Source organism: Lepidochelys olivacea, assembly GCF_965140295.1.
Source record: "Lepidochelys olivacea isolate rLepOli2 genome assembly, chromosome: 3".
Lineage (NCBI taxonomy): Eukaryota > Metazoa > Chordata > Testudines > Cheloniidae > Lepidochelys > Lepidochelys olivacea.
Window position 1 is genome coordinate 140,702,686 of NC_140413.1, and position 22,825 is coordinate 140,725,510.

General features: G+C 41.2%; 1 protein-coding gene across 11 annotated transcripts in view; it reads right to left on the reverse strand.

Annotated features, from left to right (window-relative positions):
- Positions 1–22,825, reverse strand: part of CEP170 (centrosomal protein 170) — a 183,483-nt gene that overhangs the window by 73,341 nt on the left and 87,317 nt on the right. For all 11 annotated transcript variants that reach the window (XM_084622211.1, XM_084622207.1, XM_084622204.1 and 8 more), the window contains 2 exons: positions 20,462–20,938; positions 15,048–15,685 (listed from right to left, as the gene is read on the reverse strand). In XM_084622211.1, the coding sequence (XP_084478337.1) occupies positions 15,048–15,685; positions 20,462–20,938 (1,115 nt within the window). The remainder of the gene's footprint in view (positions 1–15,047; positions 15,686–20,461; positions 20,939–22,825) is intronic.

Genomic DNA, 22,825 nt, shown 5'->3' on the forward strand with positions numbered 1-22,825 from the left:
GTAAACAGATTTTGCAATATGATTGCTACACAATTTCTGACACTTCTGCGAGAATGATTTTATTATATGGATAATCTTATATGATTGTATCTGCCAGTTAAAATACATACAGGAAGGTTGAAATGCTTTTTGTTAAAAATAATGGACATACCCCTCCCTGATTTACAGTTTTAATTCAAATCCTTACAATTACAGCTTAAATACAGATATTTTAAGGTTTAATGTAGTTTAACATTCACATTTACAAACTAGATTACTACAAATACAATCATGAGAGTATAATAAAATGCATATTAATATGTTCTTAAACAAAATGGCCCTGCTGCTCCAACATTCATATAGTAACTAGTTATTAATCTTAAAATTAAAGTGTAAAGTATTCCTGAATAATCCCTCTTCACATATAAGAATACTTTTATAGTTAATACTGATCTTGCTCCCTTAAAGCTGCCAGAATATTGATATAGCTATTACTTAAGGACTTGCAAAAGAGAATATAAAACCAGCCAGCACAAGCTTTCTATGACAATGGAAAGCTTTTAAAAGCATACAGCCAAAAATGGAGTTTTATTTAAAATGCACCTCTACTCAGAAAAGTGACTGTAAAAGATGGCATTGTAAAGTTCTGTATTTGTCTTCCACTGACTGCCACACCAAAACTACTCAGTTCACAATTAAAAAGGATGTGAAATTCAAGTTGGTTCTTTTGGCTGGCACATAAACAAGCATAAAGACTCTTCCAGTAGAAAGCCCTAGGACCAACAAGGGAGAATCCACAGCAGCCCTTGAAGAACAAACTTATGTTAGTAACAAACAGCATGAATGACTGCACATGAGGAGCTGGTCTAACTGAGTGAGGAGGTGCTATTTTAGTCACTTTTCAAAGTAGGACCACATTGATACAACTGCTTAGAAATGCTTCATCTTTTTTCTTTTTTTTTTTAAAAAGTATGATTGTAAAAAGAAGAAATAGAAAGTAAAGGAGAAAAGCTTTATGGTTGTGCCTTTAAGAGTACAACTTCGTGAAATTAGCTTAAATAAGTATTCTAAAACAATTTTTAAAAAGACAAGGTGACCTTGAGTCAGAGTATTCTTTCAAACAATTTTGGGCAGAAAGTCTAGATTTCCAGAATGCATTATTTAAAAACAGGTGACTCCAAGTTATTTTTAAGTACTATGATGCTATGCACTTTAATAGAATTTCTGTATAACTAACTCCTGTTTATCCAGTTAACTTGGGACATTAAAATAAAACATTATGTATTGTTTCAAAAATCAATTAATTTTTATTTTAAAAGTGAAAACTGATCCATGATGCCAATATTTACCTTGTCAATATGCCATGAAAACAGAATATAGTTAAATGATTATAATGAATTTCTCCATCTAGAAACTTTTCTAAGAACTTGATTTCTATGGTTAGGCGTTAGCATGGCTATATGTAGAGAATAAAATGTTTTTGTTAGTGAAAAATGGAAATGTTTCATGTAAACACTTATCAGCAACTTTATCTTTCAACTTAAAATAGCATTACAGTTAAAGGAAACAATTGTGAAATCAAAGTAACTGTAAAAGATTCTCAGCTGGGCCTGATGTTTCCATAGGTAGCTGAGCAACATTTATAGGACTCCATTTGCCGTGGCAAGACAGGATTATGAGCAATGCACAGCACATGTATGCTCTCGGATGTGAAGGAACAGAACAGGAAAATGCAGACTAAAATTCTCCTAATCATAGTAGCAAGCTTAATGCAGCATTTTACGGCTTTAAGAGATTCAGAAATGTACTGCAATGCAGTTAGTTACTGTTGAGACAAACTGGACCTGGTTTAAATAAAGAATCAGAGGACTGGAAGAGACATCGAGAAGTCATCTAGTTCAGTCCCCTGCACTCATGCCAGGACTAAGCCCTGGCTGGGATGATGTAGTTGTTGTTGGTCCTGCTTTGAGCAGGGGGTTAGACTAGATGATCTCCTGAGGTCTCTTCCAACCCTAATCTTCTAGGATTCTAAGTATTATCTAGACCATCCTGACAGGTGTTTGTCTAACCTGCTATTAAAAATTTCTGATGATGGAGATTCCACAACCTCTCTAGGCAATTTATTCCAGTGCTTAACCACCATGACAGTTAGAAAGTTTTTCCTAATGTCCATCCTAAACCACCCTTGCTGCAATTGAAGCCCATTGCTTCTTGTCCTATCCTCAGAGGTTAAAGAGAATTTTTCTTCCTCCTCCTTGTAACAACCTTTTATGGTTTGAAAACTTATGTCCCCTCTCAGTCTTCTCTTCACCAGAGTAAAAGCAATTTTTCAATCTTTCTTCGTAGGTTATGTTTTCTAGACTTTTAATCATTTTTGTTGCTTTTCTCTGGACTTTCTTGAATGTGATGCCCAGAACTGGACACAATACTCTAGTTGAGACCTAATGAGCGTGGAGTAGAGCAGAAGAATTACTTCTCGTGTCTTGCTCACAACATTCCTGCTAATACATCCCAAAATGATATTTGCTTTTTTTTTTTTTTTTTGGCAACAGTGTTATACTGTTGACTCGTATTTAGCTTGTGAACCACTATGACCCCCAGATCCCTTTCCACCATTTTCCTTCCTAGGCAGTCTTTTCCCATTTTGTCTGTGTGCAACTGATTGTTCCTTCTTAAGTGGAATACTTTGCATTTATCCTTATCGAATTTCACCCTACTTACTTCAGACCGTTTCTTCAGTTTGTCCAGATCATTTTGAATTTGAATTCTATCCTCCAAAGCACTTGCAACCCTTCCCAGCTTGGTATCACTCTCAAACTTTATAAGTGTACTCTCTATGCCATTATCTAAATCACTGATGAAGATATTGAACAGAACCGGACCGAAAACTGATCCCTGCAGGACCCCACTTGATATGCCCTTCCAGCTTGACTGTGAAAAGACAGTTACCTTTTCCGTAACTGGTGTTCTTTGAGATGTGTTCCTCATGTCTATTCCACAATAAGTGTACATGCTCGCCACGTGTACCAGTGCCGGATGTTTTTCCCCTAGCAGTACCCGTAGAGGGAGAGTGCCCCCCATGACCACTGGAGTGGAACCTGCCTGGCGCGGCATAAGGGGAGCTGCGCGCTCCTCCCACCCTCAGTTCCTTCTTGCCAGACAACTTCCAACAGAGGGGAAGGAGGGTGGGGTGTGGAATAGACATGAGCAACACTTCTCGAAGAACACCAGTTACGGAAAAGGTAACTGTTTTTTCTTCGAGTGATTGCTCATGTGTATTCCACAACAGGTGATTCCAAGCTATAACTGTTGGAGGTGTGTAGGAGTTCACAAGTTCCCAGGACGGAGGACAGCCCTGCCAAACCCGGCGTCATCCCTGGTTTGGGGGGACGATCGCATAGTGCGAGGTGAACATGTGAACTGAAGACCATGTGGCGACCCTACAAATGTCCTGGATGGGGACGTGGGTCACGAAGGCAGCTGACGAGGCCTGCGCCCAAGTCCACTGTGCCCTCACAATGGATGGCAGGGGGACACCCGCCAGCTCATAACAGGAACGGATGCACAAAGCGATCCAATTGGAAAGCCGCTGAGTGGAAATCGGCTGGCCCCTCGTGTGCTCAGCCGAGGTGACGAACAGTTGTGAGGACTTCTGAACAGCTTGGTCCACTCAAGGTAGAAAGCCAGAGCCCACCGCACATAGAGCTTTTGGAGACGGCACTCCTCATGGGACACGTGAGGCCTGGGGCAGAGGACCGGTAGAAAAATGTCCTGAACCATGTGGTAGGTGGAGACCACCTTAGGGAGGAACGTGGGGTGTGGGTGGAGCTGGACCTTGTCCTTATGAAAGACCATGTAGGGTGGCTTGGAGGTCAGGGCCCTGAACTCCGAGACTCACCTGGCCGACGTGATTGCAACCAGGAAGTCCACCTTCCACGAGAGATGAGACCAAGAGCTCATGGGCAGTTATTCAAATGGGGGCCTCATGAGACAAGCCAACACCAGGTTTAGGTCCCATTGCGAGTCCGGGGGTCTAGAATATGGAAAAAGACGGTCCAAACCCTTAAGAAATCGGCCAGTCATAGCCTGGGAAAATACTATGTGCCCTTGCACCGGTGGATGGAAGGCCGATATGGCTGCCAGGTGCACCTTGACTGACGAGGGCGCCAGGCCCTGGGCCCTAAGGTGGAAGAGGTAATCAAGGATAAGCTGGACCAGGGCAGCCATGGGGGAGACACCCTGGTCCGCTGCCCACCTAGAAAACCGGGACGACTTTGCCAAATAAGCGCGGTGAGTGGAGGGCCATCTACTTTCGAGAAGGACGTGCTGAACCTGTTCTGAGCACGTCCTTTCCTCTCCACCTAACCACTGAGCAGCCACACAGTGAGAAGAAGAGCTGGTAGGCTGGGATAGAGGAGGCGGCCCTGGTCCTGAGAGAGCAGGTCTGTGTGGAGTGGCAATGGCCACGGCGCAGCTACTGCCAGGCCCGTGAGGGTCCCATACCACTGCTGCCTGGGCCATGCCAGGGCAATCAAGAGGACCTGGGCCTTGTCCGTCTTTATCTTCCCCAGGACCCTGCTGATTAGAGTGAATGGGGGAAAGGCATAGAGAAGCTGGCCTGACCAGGATAGGATAAAGGCACTGGAGATAGCGACCCTCCCCAGGATCCCCCTGGAGCAGAACCAGGGGCATCGCCGGTTCTGCCGAGTCGCGAATAGGTCCACCTGGGGAGCTCCCCCCCTTCGGAAGAGCTGGTGGGCCACTTCCGGGTGGAGGGACCACTCATGTTGTGAGGAAAAGTCCCTGCTCAAGCGATCTGCCCTCTCGTTCCAGGTGCCCGGTAGGTGGAAGGCCTTCAGGTGGATGTTGTAGGCTATACAGAAGTCCCACAGACTGAGGGCTTCGAGGCAGACGGCAGAGGATCAGTCCCCACCTTGCCTGTTGATATAGAACAACGAGGCCATGTTGTCCGTGAGGACCCTGACTACCTTGCCCTCCAGGTGTGAGTGGAAGGCCATACACGCCAGCCGCACCGCTCTGAGCTCCTTGATGTTTATATGTAGGGTCAGGTCTTGAGCCGACCACAGGCCTTGGGTCTGAAAGTTCCCCACATGGGCCCCCCAACCCAGGTCCAACGCGTCGGATACCAGCTCCAATGATGGGGCCCTGTCTCTGAACTGGACCCCTTGGAGCATGTTGTTTGGTGTGGACCACTACCATAGAGAGGTAATCACAGAGTGCGGCATGGCGAGGACCTTATCCATCCTGTCCGTGGCCTGGGAGAACTTCAAGGCCAACCAGAGCTGGATGGGCCTCATCCTGAGTCTGGCGTGACGGACCATGAACATGCACGCCAACATGTGACCCAAGAGCTGTAGGCAAAGCCTGGCTGGTGTCACCGGGAACCTTGTGACTGAGTCAATGAGACCTTTCAGGGTCTCGAATCTGTCTGGCAGGAGAGAGGCCCTGGCCATCGCTGCGTCCAAGACCGCCCCAATAAACTCTATGCGTTGGACTGGGACTAACGTGGACTTGGTGTTGTTTACCAACAGGCCCAAGGCAGTGCACGTGGACAGGAGGAGCGCCACGTGATCCCTCACCTGCGACTGGGAGGTGCCCTTGACAAGCCAATCGTCCAAATAGGGAAATATCTGGACCCCCTGCCGTCTGAGCTAGGCCGCTACCACCGACATGCATTTTGTAAACACCCTGGGGGAAGACTACAGACCAAACGGGAGGTAGCAAATGGTAGTGATTCTGTCCCACCCCAAAACGGAGGAAACGCCTGTGCCCCTCGAATATGTGGATGCGGAAGTACGCGTCCTGTAGATTGAGGGCAGCGTACCAGTCCCCAGGATCCAGGGAGGGAATGATGGAGGCCAGGGAAACCATGCGGAACTTGAGTTTCACCATGTACTGGTTCAGACCTCGCAGGTCCAGGATGGGCCTGAGCCCCCTTTTGGCCTTTGGGATAAGGAAATAACCGGAGTAATATCCCTTGCCCATGAACTGCTTGGGCACCGCCTCTATTGCTCCTACTCCTAGGAGCTGCCCCACCTCCTGCTTGAGCAGAACTCCATGTGATGGGTTCCCCAAGAAGGACGGGGGCACGGGGGTGGTTGGCCGCGGAGGAAGTGAACTGGAGGGAGTAACCCCGGGAGATGGTGTTGAGGACCCATTGGTCTGAGGTTAGCTGCGACCATTCTGGGAGGAAAGCACACAACTGGTTGGAGAAGGGGAGCTTTATTGGGAGTGGATCCCTCATAAGGACTGGCAGGGTGCCCCCAAACATCCCGTCAAAAGTGCCTTTTCCCCGCTTGCTTGCCTTTGGAGGACCCAGGCTGGGGGACAGGCCGAGACTGCCTCTGAGAGCAGTACACCTATTGTGGAATAGACATGAGGAACACATCTCTTTAAGAGTTCTTGATGGGCCCTGAAGTCCTCCTGCAGGGTGGTGGGGGGCAGGGCCACAATCGCCTCCTCCAGGCGGGGCAAGGAGGCCGGTGTGGTGCTCTGGGTATCGGCTGACACCAGAGGGTCCACCACCTAGTTGGACTCTGTGCATGGTGCCGAGGACCTACGTCCCACCGACTTCTTTCTTGGGCGTCTGGAGAGGGAGGCCGAAGGTGCTTCTGAAACTGGCCACAGAGCGAGCTCCCACCGGGGGCTGCACTGGAGGCCACAGTTCCCACTGGTACCATTGCGCCAAACATGATGCTTGGTGCCACTGCACCTGCTGTGGCACTGGCAGGGGTGGCTGTTCAGGTTGGCTGGCCTGGCCCATCAAAGGACGGCTACAAATGGAGGCCGGGCTGGCATAAGATCTGCTGCTGTTTCTGGACCAGGAGGAGCAGCTGTGCCGGGACTGCGATCTCAACGTGAAGGACTGGTACCAATGGTAACAGCTGCTCCGTGAACGGCCTCGACGGGCGGACTCGCGACAGCAAGACACCGGCGATCAACGCCCAGGGCTGCGATGTCTTGCAGGAGACTTGGAGCGGGTGTCCGAGCGGGAAAGGCATCGATGACCGTGCCGTGACAGAGTGCGGTACCCCCTCCGAGACGAAGACTGTTGGTGATGCCTGCCACGGTCCCGTCGATATTCGCTCCTTGAGGACGAGCGGTGCCAAGAGTAACTACAGGTACTAACACTGAACGAACGAACAGTTCTGGGGACGATCTACAGCAAAGCTGGAGCAGAGTAGTTCTGACACACCTTCACTGGCAGCAAGAAGAAACTGAGGGTGGGGGGAACACACAGATCCCCTTATACTGCGCCAGGCAGGTGCCACTCCAGGGGTTGCGGGGGGCGCTCCCCCCCCTACGGGTACTGCTAGGGGAAAAACTTCTGGCACCGGTGCACATGGAAAGCACGCACACCTATTGTGGAATACACATGAGCAATCACTTGAAGAAGAACCACTGATACATCCTCTCTGGGAACAGTTTACCAACCAGTTATGCATCCACTTTGTAGCTCCATCTAGGTTGTATTTCCCTAGTTTGTTTATGAGCAAATCATGAGACACAGTATCAAAAGCCTTACTAAACTCAAGATATACCACAGCTACTGCTTCCCCACTATCCACAAGGCTTGTTACCCTGTCAAAGAAAGCTATCAGGTTAGTTTGACACAATTTGTTCTTGACAAATCCATGTTGACTGTTACTTATCACCTTATTATCTACTAGGTGTTTGCAAACTGATTGCTTAATTATTTGCTCCATTATCTTTCCAGGTACTGAAGTTAAGCTGACTGGTCTGTAATTCCCTGGGTTGTCCTTATTTCCCTTTTTATAGATTGGTACTATATTTGCCCTTTTCCAGTCCTCTGGAATCTCTCCCATCTTCCGTGACTTTTTGAAGATAATCCTTAATGGCTCAGATATCTCCTCAGTCAACTCCTCGAGTATTCTAGGATCTGGCCCTGGTGACCTGAAGACATCTAACTTGTCTAAGTAATTTTTAATTTGTTCTTTCCCTGTTTTAGCCTTTGATCCTACCTCATTTTCACTAGCATTCACTATGTTAGACATCCAATTGCTACTAACCTTTTTGGTGCTGACTGAAACAAAAAAGTTATTTAGTATTTCTGCCAGTTCCACATTTTCTGTTATTGTTCCCTCCCCGCCTCCATTGAGTAACAGGCCTACTCTGTTCTTGGTCTTCCTCTTGCTTCTAATGTATTTGTAGAATGTTTACTTGTTATCTTTTATGTCTCTAGCTAGTTTAATCTCATTTTGTGCTTGGCCTTTCTAATTTTGTCCCTACATACTTGTGTTGTCTGTTTATATTCATCCTTTATAATTTGACCTAGTTTCCACTTTTTGTAGGACTCTTTTTTGAGTTTCAAATCATTGACGATCTCCTGGTTAAGCCAGTGTGGTCTTTTGCCATACTTCCTATCTTTCCTATGCAGTGAGATAGTTTGCTCTTGTGCTCTTAATAATGTCTCTTTGAAAAACTGCCAACTCTCTTGAACTGTTTTCCCCCTTAGACTTGCTTCCCATATGATCTTACCTACCAACTTCCTGAGTTTGCTGCAGTCTGCCTTCTAGAACAGCCTCTCCCCTAGTAGCTTTCTCCACCTTCTGAAATAAAAAATTGTCTCCAATACATTCCAAGAGAACAAGACAACCCAGGAGAAATATGTAAGTCAAAGACAACAATACCCCATTTGAACCAGCCTAATAATTTCAGAGTCAATACTTCATATTGTTTGCAAGAGTCCCTGTTTAGGCTTAAGGTTACTGCCTATTCATTGCTATGCCATAAACAAATGCAATAATTCCAAAACGCTCAGAACTGATATCACATTCCTGTATGAATACAAGATACTGCTGTGATGCATTTAACAGCATTATGAAATTTTCCAATACCTACAGAACATAAGTAGCTTATTTTATCCGGAGAGGGTAAATGGTTTATATAAATACTATTTTTAATTCCTCCTCACCATTGTTACAGATTTACATTTTCTAAGGTTCAAGGCTTTCTAACCTTTGAAATATTTGGTATTAAATAGCATCTTTTAAAAAAACAACTTTTTTTCTGATAGAACAAAATTTAATTATTTAGGGAAGATTACCTCAGTTACCAACTCTCTCTCCAATGAATAAGTGGAGGGTAATTTTGAGAGATTTAAGGCAGGAAAAAAGTTTTGAATACATGCAAGAGACACATGGAACACCTGCTGGAAGAGATCAGCAAGAGAGAAAAATGTCATTATTCTGTTTAGTGATCAAGAAACTTTGATATACTGTAACATTAAAAACATTTTCTGGATCATACCAAGATCCTCAACAGAATTTTTGTTGTGTTCTGCACTCTGGTATCAGCTGGGGTGTTAAGAATATTACCCTGCTAGGAATAATCTTGCCTTTTTGAAACTACTTGTTTGGAAAAGAGCATATTTTCTTCCATTCAAGCTCTTCTCTGAAAAATTAAGCCAAATGAATTAAGAAATTAGGACAATCTATTTAAGTGTGACTTTTCTTTCCTTTACATTTGTCAAAGTAGCCTTGCATCTCTACAGAAATACACTTTGCATCATACAACTGGTCATTCAGTCTATCACTCACTGAAATCCTGACATTTGCATCAATGCATGCATGAGGATTTAAGAACTGAATGTTACAAGCAAAGGCTACCATACGATGTTTAATAATACCTTTTCCCTGCGCAATTAATGTGCTTAATTTTTTTATTTGTTCTTTTCCTGTCAAGGGAATTCACTAATATTGCTCTAAAAATTAAAGTAATATTTGAGTAACAAAACTGCATTGAGTATTTGGATGCTGAAACATTGCTGGCTGATAAACTCACTTTCCAAAAGTCTTTTTACTTGCTATTTCAACATCAAGCATTTCAGAGAGAGTGTAGAAAGAATACCATACAGTATTAATACTAGAGGAGTATAGGAAAGAGATATCTCAGGAAGTTGTGGGGAGTACTATTATAACTACAGGAGTCCAGATATTCTATGAAATACAAATTCTGAGTAGTAGAAGATCATGCAGTAAGTCCTAAATGGTCAAAAATCCCTAGTCATAAGAATACAAAAATACCAGTGTGGAGGAGGGGGGATACTATTGGCCTCTATATCATAATAGTAACAGTGTGTGCAGTGTTGAGAGAGACTGTGATGTACTGAAAACTATGTTAAAATTATAAGATATCAGCTTAAATTCTCAGGGTATTTCCTGGTCCTAGCTTGTAGGCTAGACGGCTCTGTAGGGAAGCATGTCATCTGGGTCTTTTAGAAGCAGTCAATCTGCAAAGAGCCAGCTTATAGCAAGGTGGGGTGAGTTTTGCTTCTCTGCCTTAGAGAGCAGCCTGCTTTGTCTCTCTGTTTTTGGTTCTTGTGTATTGAAGTTCTAGATTGTAAGAAATAAAGTAGTTTTTTCCATTACAACTCTGAAGAAAGAATATTTTATGTTTTTAGCTAACTTCTCTGTATGTCAGATCACTGAAGCCATAAAATTAAACTAAAACAGCAACAGATGACTTCAGTTACCCAAGTAGTAATGGGGTACTGAGCTGGAGGCTAAAGCAAACTTCAATAATTTATGCAATTACTTGGGAGTAACTGGTTCTGGAGAGCACAAACACATAAAAGATTACTACTGACTACCTCTGAGTAGCATAGGGGATTTGTTCAAGAAATAACCCTGATAGCTGAGCAAGTAACAGTGACAATTATACTGGGCTAAAGCTGATGAACTGGAGGTTTGTAGACATAACTGGTTAGAAGACAAAATACAATAAGACTTCAAAGAAATCAATGATTTTGGAAGGGGAGGGAAGGAGAGGAAAGAAAAAAGCACAGACAGTTGTTTGGTGGACAAGAAGGAAAAAAAAATTAAAGACACCGATTGTAAAGGAAAGCGAGATGGATCCTTGGGTCATGTTTCAAATGGTGAGATGGCATGAAAAGCACAAAACTAACATAGGAAAAACAAGTAGAATGAGATGATTAGGAACAATAGGGAGAAAAGGAGGAAGCGAGAGCCACGTGAGACCTGAAAACAGAAGTACAGTGGATGTCAATATCTGTCCCAATGAGAGCTGAAAACGTGTGTATGTATGTATATCCCTCATGGTGGACAGCCACATAGATATATATTATCAGATGACAGCTCTTGCCCATGCTGCAGGCATAAGTTAAGAACTAAAACTCATAGCTGGAGACCAGACCAGTTCACCTGTATTTTAGTTTTGCTGAAAATAGGTATTAGTCTTATAAGAGTGTATTTAGTGTTTAGACTCTATGAAATGCTGGTAAGTTGCTGCATGCATTATTGTCACTTGTCATGTCTGTATTCCATGCTATAAGAAAATATGTAAGTTTTGCTTTATAACTTTGAAGATGTTTGCTCTGAATTTGAGAGCTCAAGCATGAGAATTGTCCCCCCCGGTCCATCCAGAAGGACTATGAAAATAAGATGGGCCATCAAGGAACATCGCATACAAAGGATAGGTTAACAGCCCCATCACACTTTGGAAATGCTACATGTAAGCATTTACGTGTGGACTTGGAAGCTGAATGAAGAAAATTAAAACAAAGTCACAGGAAGATTCTCCTTCTCTTTCTTCGCTGTTTGAACTCAGACAGGGCCAGAAACTTTAGACTGATGCAGAGATCCCCAGGGGTTACTTCTGGGTCTGTCCTGACAGACACTTAGAATTGACTGATCACTATAACTCTGTCACACTTAAGATTTAGATCAGGGGTCTCAAACTCAAATGACCATGAGGGCCACATGAGGACCAGTACATTGGCCCAAGGGCCGCATCACAGACTCCCCCGTCCCCGCTGCCCTGGCCTCGCCCCCACTCCACCCCTTCCATGAGGCCCTGCCCCTGCCCCACCTCTTCCCACCCCTTCCCTGCCCCCACTCCAACCCCTTCTCTGAAAGGAAACTTCCAGTTCTAAATAACTACAGACAAGAGAACAATTTCACTTATCACTGGATTTTCAGTGTAAAGAAAAACTAATACAAATCTAATTAATTTTTGGGGACTAGTATAGCGGAAGTATATCAGAAATGTTAGTGGTAGGAAAAATTCTGTTTCTATTCATTTAAAAACATCATCTCAATCTGGGCTACTGGGACTAAAACAATGCCCTAAGTCCCAGGTAAGACAGTTACATGACAACTGTTTGAGGTACACTTCCCCGATAAGAAGTTTAAGCAGACAATGACCCAACTAATAATATTTAACAAAATACACAAAAAGCTGTGTACACTTTTGAGCTGTAGCTCACAAAAGCTTATGCTCAAATAAATTTGTTAGTCTCTAAGGTGCCACAAGTACTCCTTTTCTTCGTGCGAATATAGATTAACATGGCTGCTACTCTGAAACCTAACAAAATACAGACGTCTATGTTGCTGCCTTACACATGGACTATATCAAGGCACTTCTTAAAAACTTATTCAGCTGAAATAGAATTATTTTTAACTGAAGAGGGACATGTATTTCTAGCTTGCTTATAAAACATCCCAGAGAGCTGAAACAATCCATATAAACATCAACATTGCGGAAGCCTTATGTAAAAAATTATTTTCAGAAGTAACAAATTTAAACCGTAAAACAGAGTAAGTAGGAGACACCTTATCAAAATACCCACATATGACAGAATATGACCAGAAACACAAGAGATTTACACGTGTCAGGGGAAGATCATGACTATATTACAGGGGTTCCCAAACTGTGGGTCGGGATCCCACAGTGGGTTGCGACCCTGTTTTAATGGGGTCGCCAGGGCCCAAGGGCTTCATCCCTGAGTGGTGGCGCTCAGTTTCTCTCTTTTCTTTGCAGAACCAATACTGAAACTTTCTTCTTATGATTGCCTGCCAGGCTTTCTGAATAATATTGTTGCAGGTTTCTCCATTTTCATTTATTTCAAAATGCATTTTTTTTATTTCCTTTCTTATAACAGCTAAAGTTCCTGTTATTGAAGCAATAAGTTATTCATCCTCCAAGATCTCTGCCTAACTTTCAGTTAAATCACAGAGCACAGTAGAGACTGGAGCATGGTGAACTGAACTTCCCTATGATACTTACCTCCTTTGTAAAACACTGAGATCTCTGGATAATATTGATAATAATACATAGTTCTTATATATTATTACAACAGTTTCTAACAGGGTGGATTTAAGAGCAGAGGAAATTATTATGTGATCAAGCCATCTGTTTAACTAGCGAGCATGAGAAAAACAGATAGTCTTTGGAGGGTAATCAAAGTTCCTTCCAAGTCTCAGGAATGCACAGCTCCTATGGCTTATTCTTTATATGTTGAGATCTATATGCTTCTTGTTTTCCCGCTCCCTCAGGACCACATTTGACTCTTTAGATTTTCATTTTGTAAATTTCCAACTTGTCTAATTTGAGTTCTACATAATTTTCTCCCTTTTCTATTTATTTAATTTTTTTAACCATGTCTGGGACTGTTTTTGTATGTTCACTTGAGATTGCTTTCATTTTGGTGACTCTTTCTGCTAGTTCTTCTACAGAAGATTCAAGATCATTAATTGCTGCCAAAACTTCGCCTTTCATGTATTTCAGCTCAGAAACAATCTTCTTGATGTCAAATTTTGTGGAAGAGGCAAGCTTGGTTTTATTTTGTTTTTTCATTTGGTTTACAGGCTGATTGCTCTGATTCAAATTCAGAGTTGGAGACAAACAACTCCAAGCTCAATAATTCATAAAAGTTTGTGACCACTAATACAAAATAAGTATACCTTGTTCTTTATTTTCACTTGTTCCATTTTGAAATGTTTTCTTTTCAATTTTTGTTAACTGCTTTAACAAACAACTAAAGTAGCTTAGGTCTTTTGAGGACTCATAAGAAAGGAATTATCTGAATCATTTTATATTGACCAAAAATAGAATAACTATTCCATTAAATCCCTAAGTAAAACAGAAAGGATAAAGAAAGCCTTAAAAATAATCTCCCATTTGATCCACCCATTTACCATATCAGTATATTTTTCCAAAAATCAAAGATTTAGTTTTTCATCTGTTTCTTTATATTTTTCTGTTTTTCATTAGCCAGAATTGTTGGCTAAATCTGTTTACTGGAATCTGAAAAAAGGCTTTAAACATGAAGAACTAAAGTACTATCATGTAATTTTTTGGAACAAATAAGCAATATATTATCTGCATAGCATGCTGAATATGTTTCACTGTGGGTCTAAACTGGAGACCATTGTCCTACAGAAATTAACTCTCCTTAAATGGATTATTTAGGAAAGCAGAGAATTAGTAATAAAAAAAGTTCTGATTCAAAAGTAAGTAACCAAATGTTTACATTAAGTTATTCTTATCTTCATATTGGATGAGTCCAAACCCTTATTATAAAACAAATTATCTTGATAACTGAGCTACAGTCTCCCTCAACAAGTGCCTAGAACCATATGATCACTGTTTGAGTACCAGTGAGTTTATATGGATACAGGAGAGGTGAAAATATTCTTAATTCTATTCCATGGAGTATGACAGATGCTGAAATTTAGGGCAAGTTACTGAAATACAAGCTATACATTGACTATACTACCTTTACAATTCTGGAAAACTTGAGGTAGTGGTATAATTTGTTCATCTGAATTTGTTCTTTGTCACAACATTAATCAGTATATGGAAAAACAGGAAGAGACATGGAGTTTTTAAAACAGATCACTAGTTTCACAGGACTGTAGTAAATCCAAATTTAGTAGCATTGCTAAAAAACACAGCATTTCTAAAATGTTGCTCTCTAATTCAGACAGACTGAGTGCAGATTGAAACAATAGTAGGATCTAACCATTTTTAAAACTGTGCTAAAGAAGACTGAGTAGTACATAAAGAATAATAGCAATACCATCAAGAACTATTTGGAATTTTTAGGCAATACACTGCAAGTCCTCTTATGCCTTTTTCCATACACAAATACTAAAGTCTACTTTGAGAACCTGTGTTTCATTATGATTATACTATCCCGGTAATTTCAGTAAGTAGCATGTATTTCCCATCAGATAAAACTGAAATGCAATGTGTAATGAGTGGTATGTATTTTAATTTCTTACCTTGTCAATCATTTTACGTGCTTCCATTTCCTCAGAATTGGGATTTTCCAACTCAATAGTGTAAGTACCTTTGTCACTTTGGTCATCATCATTCTCCTTTTCAGTAGCAGCAGAAACAAGCTGGCTTTTTAATTTTTTGTCCATCTCCTGGTTTTGGCTTGGTCTATGCCCAAGACTTCCTGAACTTCTTAACAATGCAGTTTGTAAGAAAGGTAATGCAACTGAGGGTTCTTCTGATTTTTGTTTTAATAGTTTTGCATGAACACCATGTACTACCCTACTAGTCTGCAAAGGCAAAGAAACCCCTTTGATGTCTCCAGAAGTACCTTTCACTTTCTCAGCTCTCACATGAGGTGTTGAAGAAGGAATTTCTGAGCAAAGAGCTCCCACATTCTGAGAAAAGGAATAAGATCGTCTCTTTCGAGGATGGTCTTCATCAAAAAACTCAATCATAAAGGCAGTCTGACTTATAGCAGCCTGCTCTTCATGCTTTTCTGTAGTATGGGCTTTCTGGTATGACTTTTTCTGTTCCATATGTTGATGTCTTATATGCTCATCAAGTGTTGCTCGCTTATTGTAATGCCTGCGTGCACCAGCATTTTCTGAATCGCTCTGTGTCCCATCATCATGTTTATTCCCTTCAAACAAAACAAAAAGGAAATATATTACTACGAAGTAAAAATGTCACATGGACAGAAGCTGGCAAATTAAAATGTACATGGAAATTATACTTGTTTTTCTGTTGGTAACCCAATGTCCTTCAGTAACAGGCTCTGCAGACTTCCTACAGCTATAACTAACACATTCAACTTGCTACCAGTCAAATAATGAAGTCTTTTACAAGCTGATCAGTGACACAGATGCATTTGACTTGCCTTTTTCTAATCTGTAAATACTTAATCAATGGTTTACAGAACCAGATAATATTATACCAGCTGTACCAGATCTTGGTCTCATTTCATCAACAAGTCACCCAGTCAAATTGCCTTCCTTTATGCAGTCAGCTAATTACACATGACTCCTGCACCAGAATACAAAACTTGACCCTGAAAAAGCTCCGGGAAGTGTTAAGGGGATGCAGAATATAGTTACGTAATAATTCACTGTTCTTGGGAAACACCTGTTGAGAACTTCGGATTTGAAACATTATTTACAAATATTTTCAGAATAGCTTTCCATCTAGTTAATCACTGTAGTTTCCAGAAAAGGGTATTTAGTTAGCATCAGCACTAATCCTTTATCATTCTCTCACACAAGTACAATGAATTTTCCGACCAGTCTCTCCTGCCATCATGTGCTAAAGAGCCAGCAGCATGTAAAATGGGGATATTACTTACTCGCTTTTGTAAAGCACTTTGAGATCTATGGCTAAAGATCACCGTGTGCGAACTTATTATTATATAAAAGACATTTAAGTGAAAGGAACTACATAGCAACTGAAATTTTAAAAGCCAAATTTATTACAAAGCAGTCTTCTGTGAAATGAAACTATAGAAACACTGTAGAATATGTCGCTATTCTCTCTCTTTAAATTATCTGGATTTTCTTTTTTTAGCCATAAGGTGTTTTTTTAAGTAATTTCTTTTTGTGCGGATGTCAAACAATGCATGTTGTCAGTCAGTAAAATGTTGATTTTTCCTCTGGGTCTTCCAGAGTGTTTAGATTGTCATTTAGATTGGAAGCTCTGCTAGTTAGTAACTGTTTTGATATGTCTTTTGTATAGCATCAAACACACTGTTAGTGCTAAACAAATTAAAATAATCATAATTATTGGAAAACTAATATAGTAATTATAAAATTTAAATTTTAAATTCAGCGATTTGCTATTTTGTATGCTACAAAGATTATGAAGTGTTCATTTTTTGTTTCCTTTACCAGACACAGAAGTATCAGCTAGATAATAATATGAAACAGTCATCCAGCTGGCTGTGATGATAATGTTACATGAAAATAGAAGTTCATTTTCCACAGTTAATTTGGAATTTCTGGTACTCTGTTTAACCAAAATGGGAGCATTGAAGAGGTAATGTAACAAAGAAAATAGAATAACTACAGAATTTATCTAGCAATCAGACATCATCTAGAGCAGGAGTGGGCAAACTATGGCCCGTGGGTCAGATCTGGCTCGTCAGGGCTTTGGATTCGGCCTGTGGGATTGCCAACCGCTTGGCGCCACGGGGCTAAGGCAGGCTCCCTGCTTTCCTTGGCCCCGTGGCAATCCAGGAAGCAGCCGGCACCACGTCCCTGCGGCCCCTGGGAAAGGGGGCGGGGGCAAAGGGCGCCACATGCTGCCCTCGCCTACAGGCACCGCTCCCCGCAGCTCCCATTGGCCAGGAACTGTGGGGGGCAGTGCCTGCAGGCAGGGATGGTGCCTGCAGGCGAGGGCAGTGCACGGAGCCTTCTGCCCCCTTCCCGCCTTCCTCTAGGGGCTGCAGGGATGTGCAGCCAGCTGTTTCTGGGAGTGGTGCAGGGCCAGGGAAGGCAGGGAGCCTGCATTAGCCCCGCTGCACGCTGCTGCCACCCCAGAGCCACTCAAGGTAAGTAGTCCCGGGCCAGAGCTTGCACCCCAAACCCCTCCTGCACCACACACCCAACCCCCTGCCCTGAGCCCCCTGCTGCACCCTCCTCTGCATTCTAACCCCTGCCCTGAGCCCCCTCCTACACCCCACACCCCAACCCTCTGCCCCAGCCCTACATTCATGGCCCTGCATACAATTTCCCCACCCAGATGTGGCCCTCGGTCCAAAAAGTTTGCCCACCCGTGATCTAGATTCTTTGCTCTTTCCTTTGTTAGAGGATGAAAATACAAAATAGCTACTTAAAAAAAAAATTGGGATTACCAAGTAGGGATGTGGAAGAAGCTCAGAACCGTGGTAATATTCCATGATTCATACTAATATAATATTCATATACTGTGACAGGGTCGGTCAGGATGGCTATAGGAGAGTAATAGAAGGCAGATATATAAGCCCCAGGCTAAGTAGGTCCCTTTTCCCCGGGTAAGGTAACGGGGAAGGTTCCAGAACAATCAAGAACCTTCTGGAGACAATTAAGACAGGCTGATTAGAACACCTGCAGCCAATCAAGAAGCTGCTAGAATCAATTAAGGCAGGCTAATCAGGGCACCTGGTTTTAAAAAGGAGCTCACTTCAGTTTGTAGTGTGCGTGTGAGGAGCTGGGAGCAAGAGGAGCGGAGAGCGAGAACGTGGACTGTTGGAGGACTGAGGTGTACAAGCATTATCAGACACCAGGAGGAAGGTCCTATGGTGAGGATAAAGAAGGTGTTAGGAGGAGGCCATGGAGAAGTAGCCCAAGGAGTTGTAGCTGTCGCACAGCTATTCCAGGAGGCACTCTAGACAGCTGCATTCCACAGGGCCCTGGGCTGGAACCCGGAGTAGAGGGTGGGTCTGGGTTCCCCCCAAATTCCTCCCAACTCCTGGTCAGACACAGGAGTCGTCCACCTGGACTGTGAATTCAGAAAAACAGTCAAGCTGAGGGCTGCCGTGAAGCTCCAAGGTGAGCAAATCCGCCAATAAGCGCAAGACCCACCAAGGTAGCGCAGGAGCTTTGTCACAATACATATTTATACACAGTAGGTTTAAAAGATGGGCTTTTGCACTAGAACTTAATGAGACAAAAAGATTTGACATATTAGATTTTCTGTTTGCTGTTATCTCTAATATTAACAATAGGATAAAAGTGTACTTCTACATGGCTTGTTCTTATTATTGCAGTGGTTATAATCTTCACATCACAACCTACTATGATAACTAACTTAGACAGAAAGAACTCTGAAGGAGCCATCTTTTTATTATGTGTTTGCACAGTGCCTAGAACCGGGGGCCCTGGTCTAAAACTAGGGACCCTACGTGTTACCACAATATAGCAATAGTAATACTGTCGTGAAATGTATAGGTCACAATTTTTTGCACCATGATTTCATTGCAGGTTTAGCTAGGAATAGAAGACAGACAGGGAGAAGTTACCAACATGTTAAAAAGCTTCATTACAATGCTCAGAGTCAAGCTTGCAGAGTGGTTGGAGGTATTCCCTCATGAAGGGGGGAAGTGCAAGAGACCACCTGTGACACAGTAGGTCACACAGTGCATTATCCAGAACAAATTCCTGCAGTACAACATATATTTTCAATTGAAAGAACTGTAAATGTGTGTTTGTAACAAACTTCTTCAAGTTTCTGCTACCATAAAAGGGAAGTAAGTCTTGCATGCATATGCCTGCCCAGGCAATAGTTCTTCCCATTTTTCACAGTAACATGTCTGATAGTATAAAGAATTTTTAAGAGTCCAGTACACTCCAATGTCATGAACAGCAAAGCAGTAACTGTGATATTATGCACTAAAAACACTGAAATAATACTAAGCTATTATTTCACGAATAGCATGGTGATATTGCTGTTTCTAAGACTTGTATGGAAAAGCCAGCTTTCAAAGAAAACTTTTGATCAGTAAGAGACAAAGAACATTTACTCAATCCCAATTGACTGAGCAGAACAGTATATTTAGGTTACAAAGCTAAGAAATAAGAATTGCACTGTTAAGCTTTCAGGGTTTTTTAAAAGTACATATTTAGTAGACTTTTAAATATTTGTCATCGTTTTCTTTCTGAAAAATTTGAATGTCAGTGGAATATTCATGAGCAAATAATCATAACAGAATTTTTCATTAATTCTGCTTAATGAAATCCCCACATATATTTTACTCCTTTGAAAAGCTATTACCCACCGCTAAATTCATTTTCATTTGAAATGTCATTGGATCTGTAGTCTGCAATTAATCAACTGGAACTTTAGTTAACAAAAATATTTTACTGATGTATTACAAAACATTTTGGTTTATATCAGAGTATGGACTTAAAGTTGAATCCAGAGTCCCAAATCAGTATGTTAAATAGAGTATCTGTGTATTCTGCATATCTAGCCATTAATGTGCATCTTCTTTAGCTCGCATGAATGTGATTATAGCAAAAGGATTTTTTTATGTATCCAACAGAATGTTTGCTGTTGAAAGAACTACAGAAACATGTGTTAAGTCACAAGTTTTGATTATCAAGAGTGATTCAACTTTTGTAAACAAATGAATGTATAGTCTTATAAATTGTGTAACATTACCCAAGATGTTTTTTCCTTCAAAGAGCAAGCTTTTGGAAGATATGAAGCCTTCAACTGTATAATAACGTAACACAACTCCAGTCAGTATACTTACTGTAGGATCATTTAAATTAACTGTTTTACTTTTTTAAGACTCCATCCTGCAAAGAAATTTGCTACCACACTCTCCTGTACAGATGCAACAATGACTTCAACTGGACTCCACAAGACTGCAGGGGTCCACCCATGACCTCTATGAAAGACTGAAGCCTTAGGAAATAAATATAGCTGAAATTATTCACTTTACCTTTCAGCCTCTTCAAGTACACTGGAACATCACTCTTAATACTTTTGGAATCCTCCTCTGTTGCTTCCCATATCATTCTAGGGGGATTGTTCTGTGCTAGCCAGTCAGCTACTTTGCTCTCAGCAGCCATCATCACAGTTTGAAGCCCAGGTAGGTCCTGTCCACTAGGAGAAGACTTCTTTGGCTTGTGGCGCTGATCTGATGTGAATTTTGTCACATGATCTTTGATAGTTACTTTTCCTGGAGTGGTGTCATCAAATTCAATGGTAAATGAAGCATGTCCTGCACCTGCTGCATGTGAGGTTTGGGTGTCTTTTGTTGGGATTTCATGAATAGTGCTCTCTGCTATTTGTGAAGGTTGATGGAATTCTTTTGTAGGAATTTCAAAGTAACTTGGCTCCCTACAGAAAGGATAAAGTTCTTCTTCATTTGCAGCTGAAGATTTCTCCTCAACTTGCTTGACATCTGTGCTGCATCCTATTAAGAAAAATAAAAAATAGATTTCACAATACTGGGGAACTTCGGGGTCTTCAAGGAATTTCAGAATTCCTATAAAGGCCACTGGAGTAATTCCTGGAAAACAGCACAAGCCCATGCAGAAGACTGAACAATGTACTTCTGGAACTGTAAGTTATTTTTGCTATTTGAAAAATGTCACTGAAGAGGGGACAGCCATGACTGTAAGCATGTCAAGCTGGCAGAAAGTTCTCTTAGAATTTGTCAAAGAAAATTTGCAATCCAACAGATTTGTGGATGATGGAAGGAGATTCATATTAATAGCAACATAGAAAATAGTTCGAAAAATCATAAGAGCTAATATTTTGAAAAATAATATTGCTATTCAGAGCTACCTGGAAATCATCAAAAAGCAACTGACTGGACTTATGGAACAAGTGTCCTGAATTGGATGGGGTTGATATGACTTCATTTCCTAAGCTATACAGTCAGTATAATTTTTCATAGCAAGACTGTTCGGAAAAATAATTCAAATATGAATGCAAGATCAAAATGAGTTCCCATGTGAAAGTTAAAACAAAGAACAAGAACAGGCATTTGAGGCTGTTTTATAACACAAACATGTTCTACATTTTTACAAAAGGTGAATTATAAACTAAATTCCTAATGATACGTGCCCCAGTTTCACTGAACACAATTTATAAAGCACAGGAACAGCAGACTAAAAACTACAGTGGCAAAAAGAATTCAGGAATTTAATAAATTTCATGCTTTTGAATGGAGCAAAGAAAACAGGAGAAGTGGGGGAGTGGGATGGGAAAAGTGTGTCCCACTGCACATCCTGAATTAACATTAAATTAAAGCTTTCATGTGGCTGCTAGCAAAGCGATTTTAGGAAACTAGCCTTTACATGCATTTGGCAAAAGAAATATTCATCTAGAAGTTAATCGCAGCAAGCCAGACTCCAAACAATATAATTCAAATGGTTCTCACACTTTTTACATGATTCATATTAAGATTTGTAGAAAAGGATTTTAGGACACAAAGAGAAGTATTAAAAATCTATTAATATGTTCATCATGTGGCTGAAAATAGACAAATTGTATCCACCTAAGATAGTTAAATCTGTACCTGAAATCTGTTATTTAGCCAGTAAGGTAGCAATGTAAATAAAGAAATGTACAAATGAATTATAAATATTTCCTGTTATTCTTCAGGAAAGATTTGCTTTTTTGACAAGTCTTGATTTATTTTCAGTATCATGTGTCTTTACAAAAAGATCAAAAAGATGATGAAACCACAGAAAACAGGATGGGTTAATTTGATCCTGATAATATGGACTACTTTGAGAGTAACACAGTGGTTGGAAAAGTTCAAGAATGAACGGTACTAAGGAGGGATGAGAGGATTAATGTACATCCTCCCCTTATTCTCATGCTTCAAATCTTACAGAATAAGATCTCTTAAAACAATTTGTATGCCTTGTACTAAGTTACTTTCTTTCTTTATATTATTATTAAAATGTTTCTGCAGTAAAACATTTTTGTACCTATTTTAAAAGTACAATCTAGATCAGATCAAAAGTAAAATTCTTCTCTTGACTTTCATATCAAGACACCATTTCTTGTATAAAGTGAGGTCTTTAAATAGCCTGAAAAAAACATATTGGAATACATAAAATGTGATCTGAACACTTTAAGACTGGGAGTCAATCTAGTTCAAACCTAAATTATGACAAAGAATGAATTTATCTCAAATAATTTAGGTAAAGAAAAAGGTATGCTGAGTAATTTTTAAAAAAAATTATAGATTTCCCCATACAAGCCAACGAGCGATTTCTCATAAAACAGGTAAGAATTTATTTTAAAAGTAAGCACAAAACCAATTTAACAAAATATATTAGCTAAA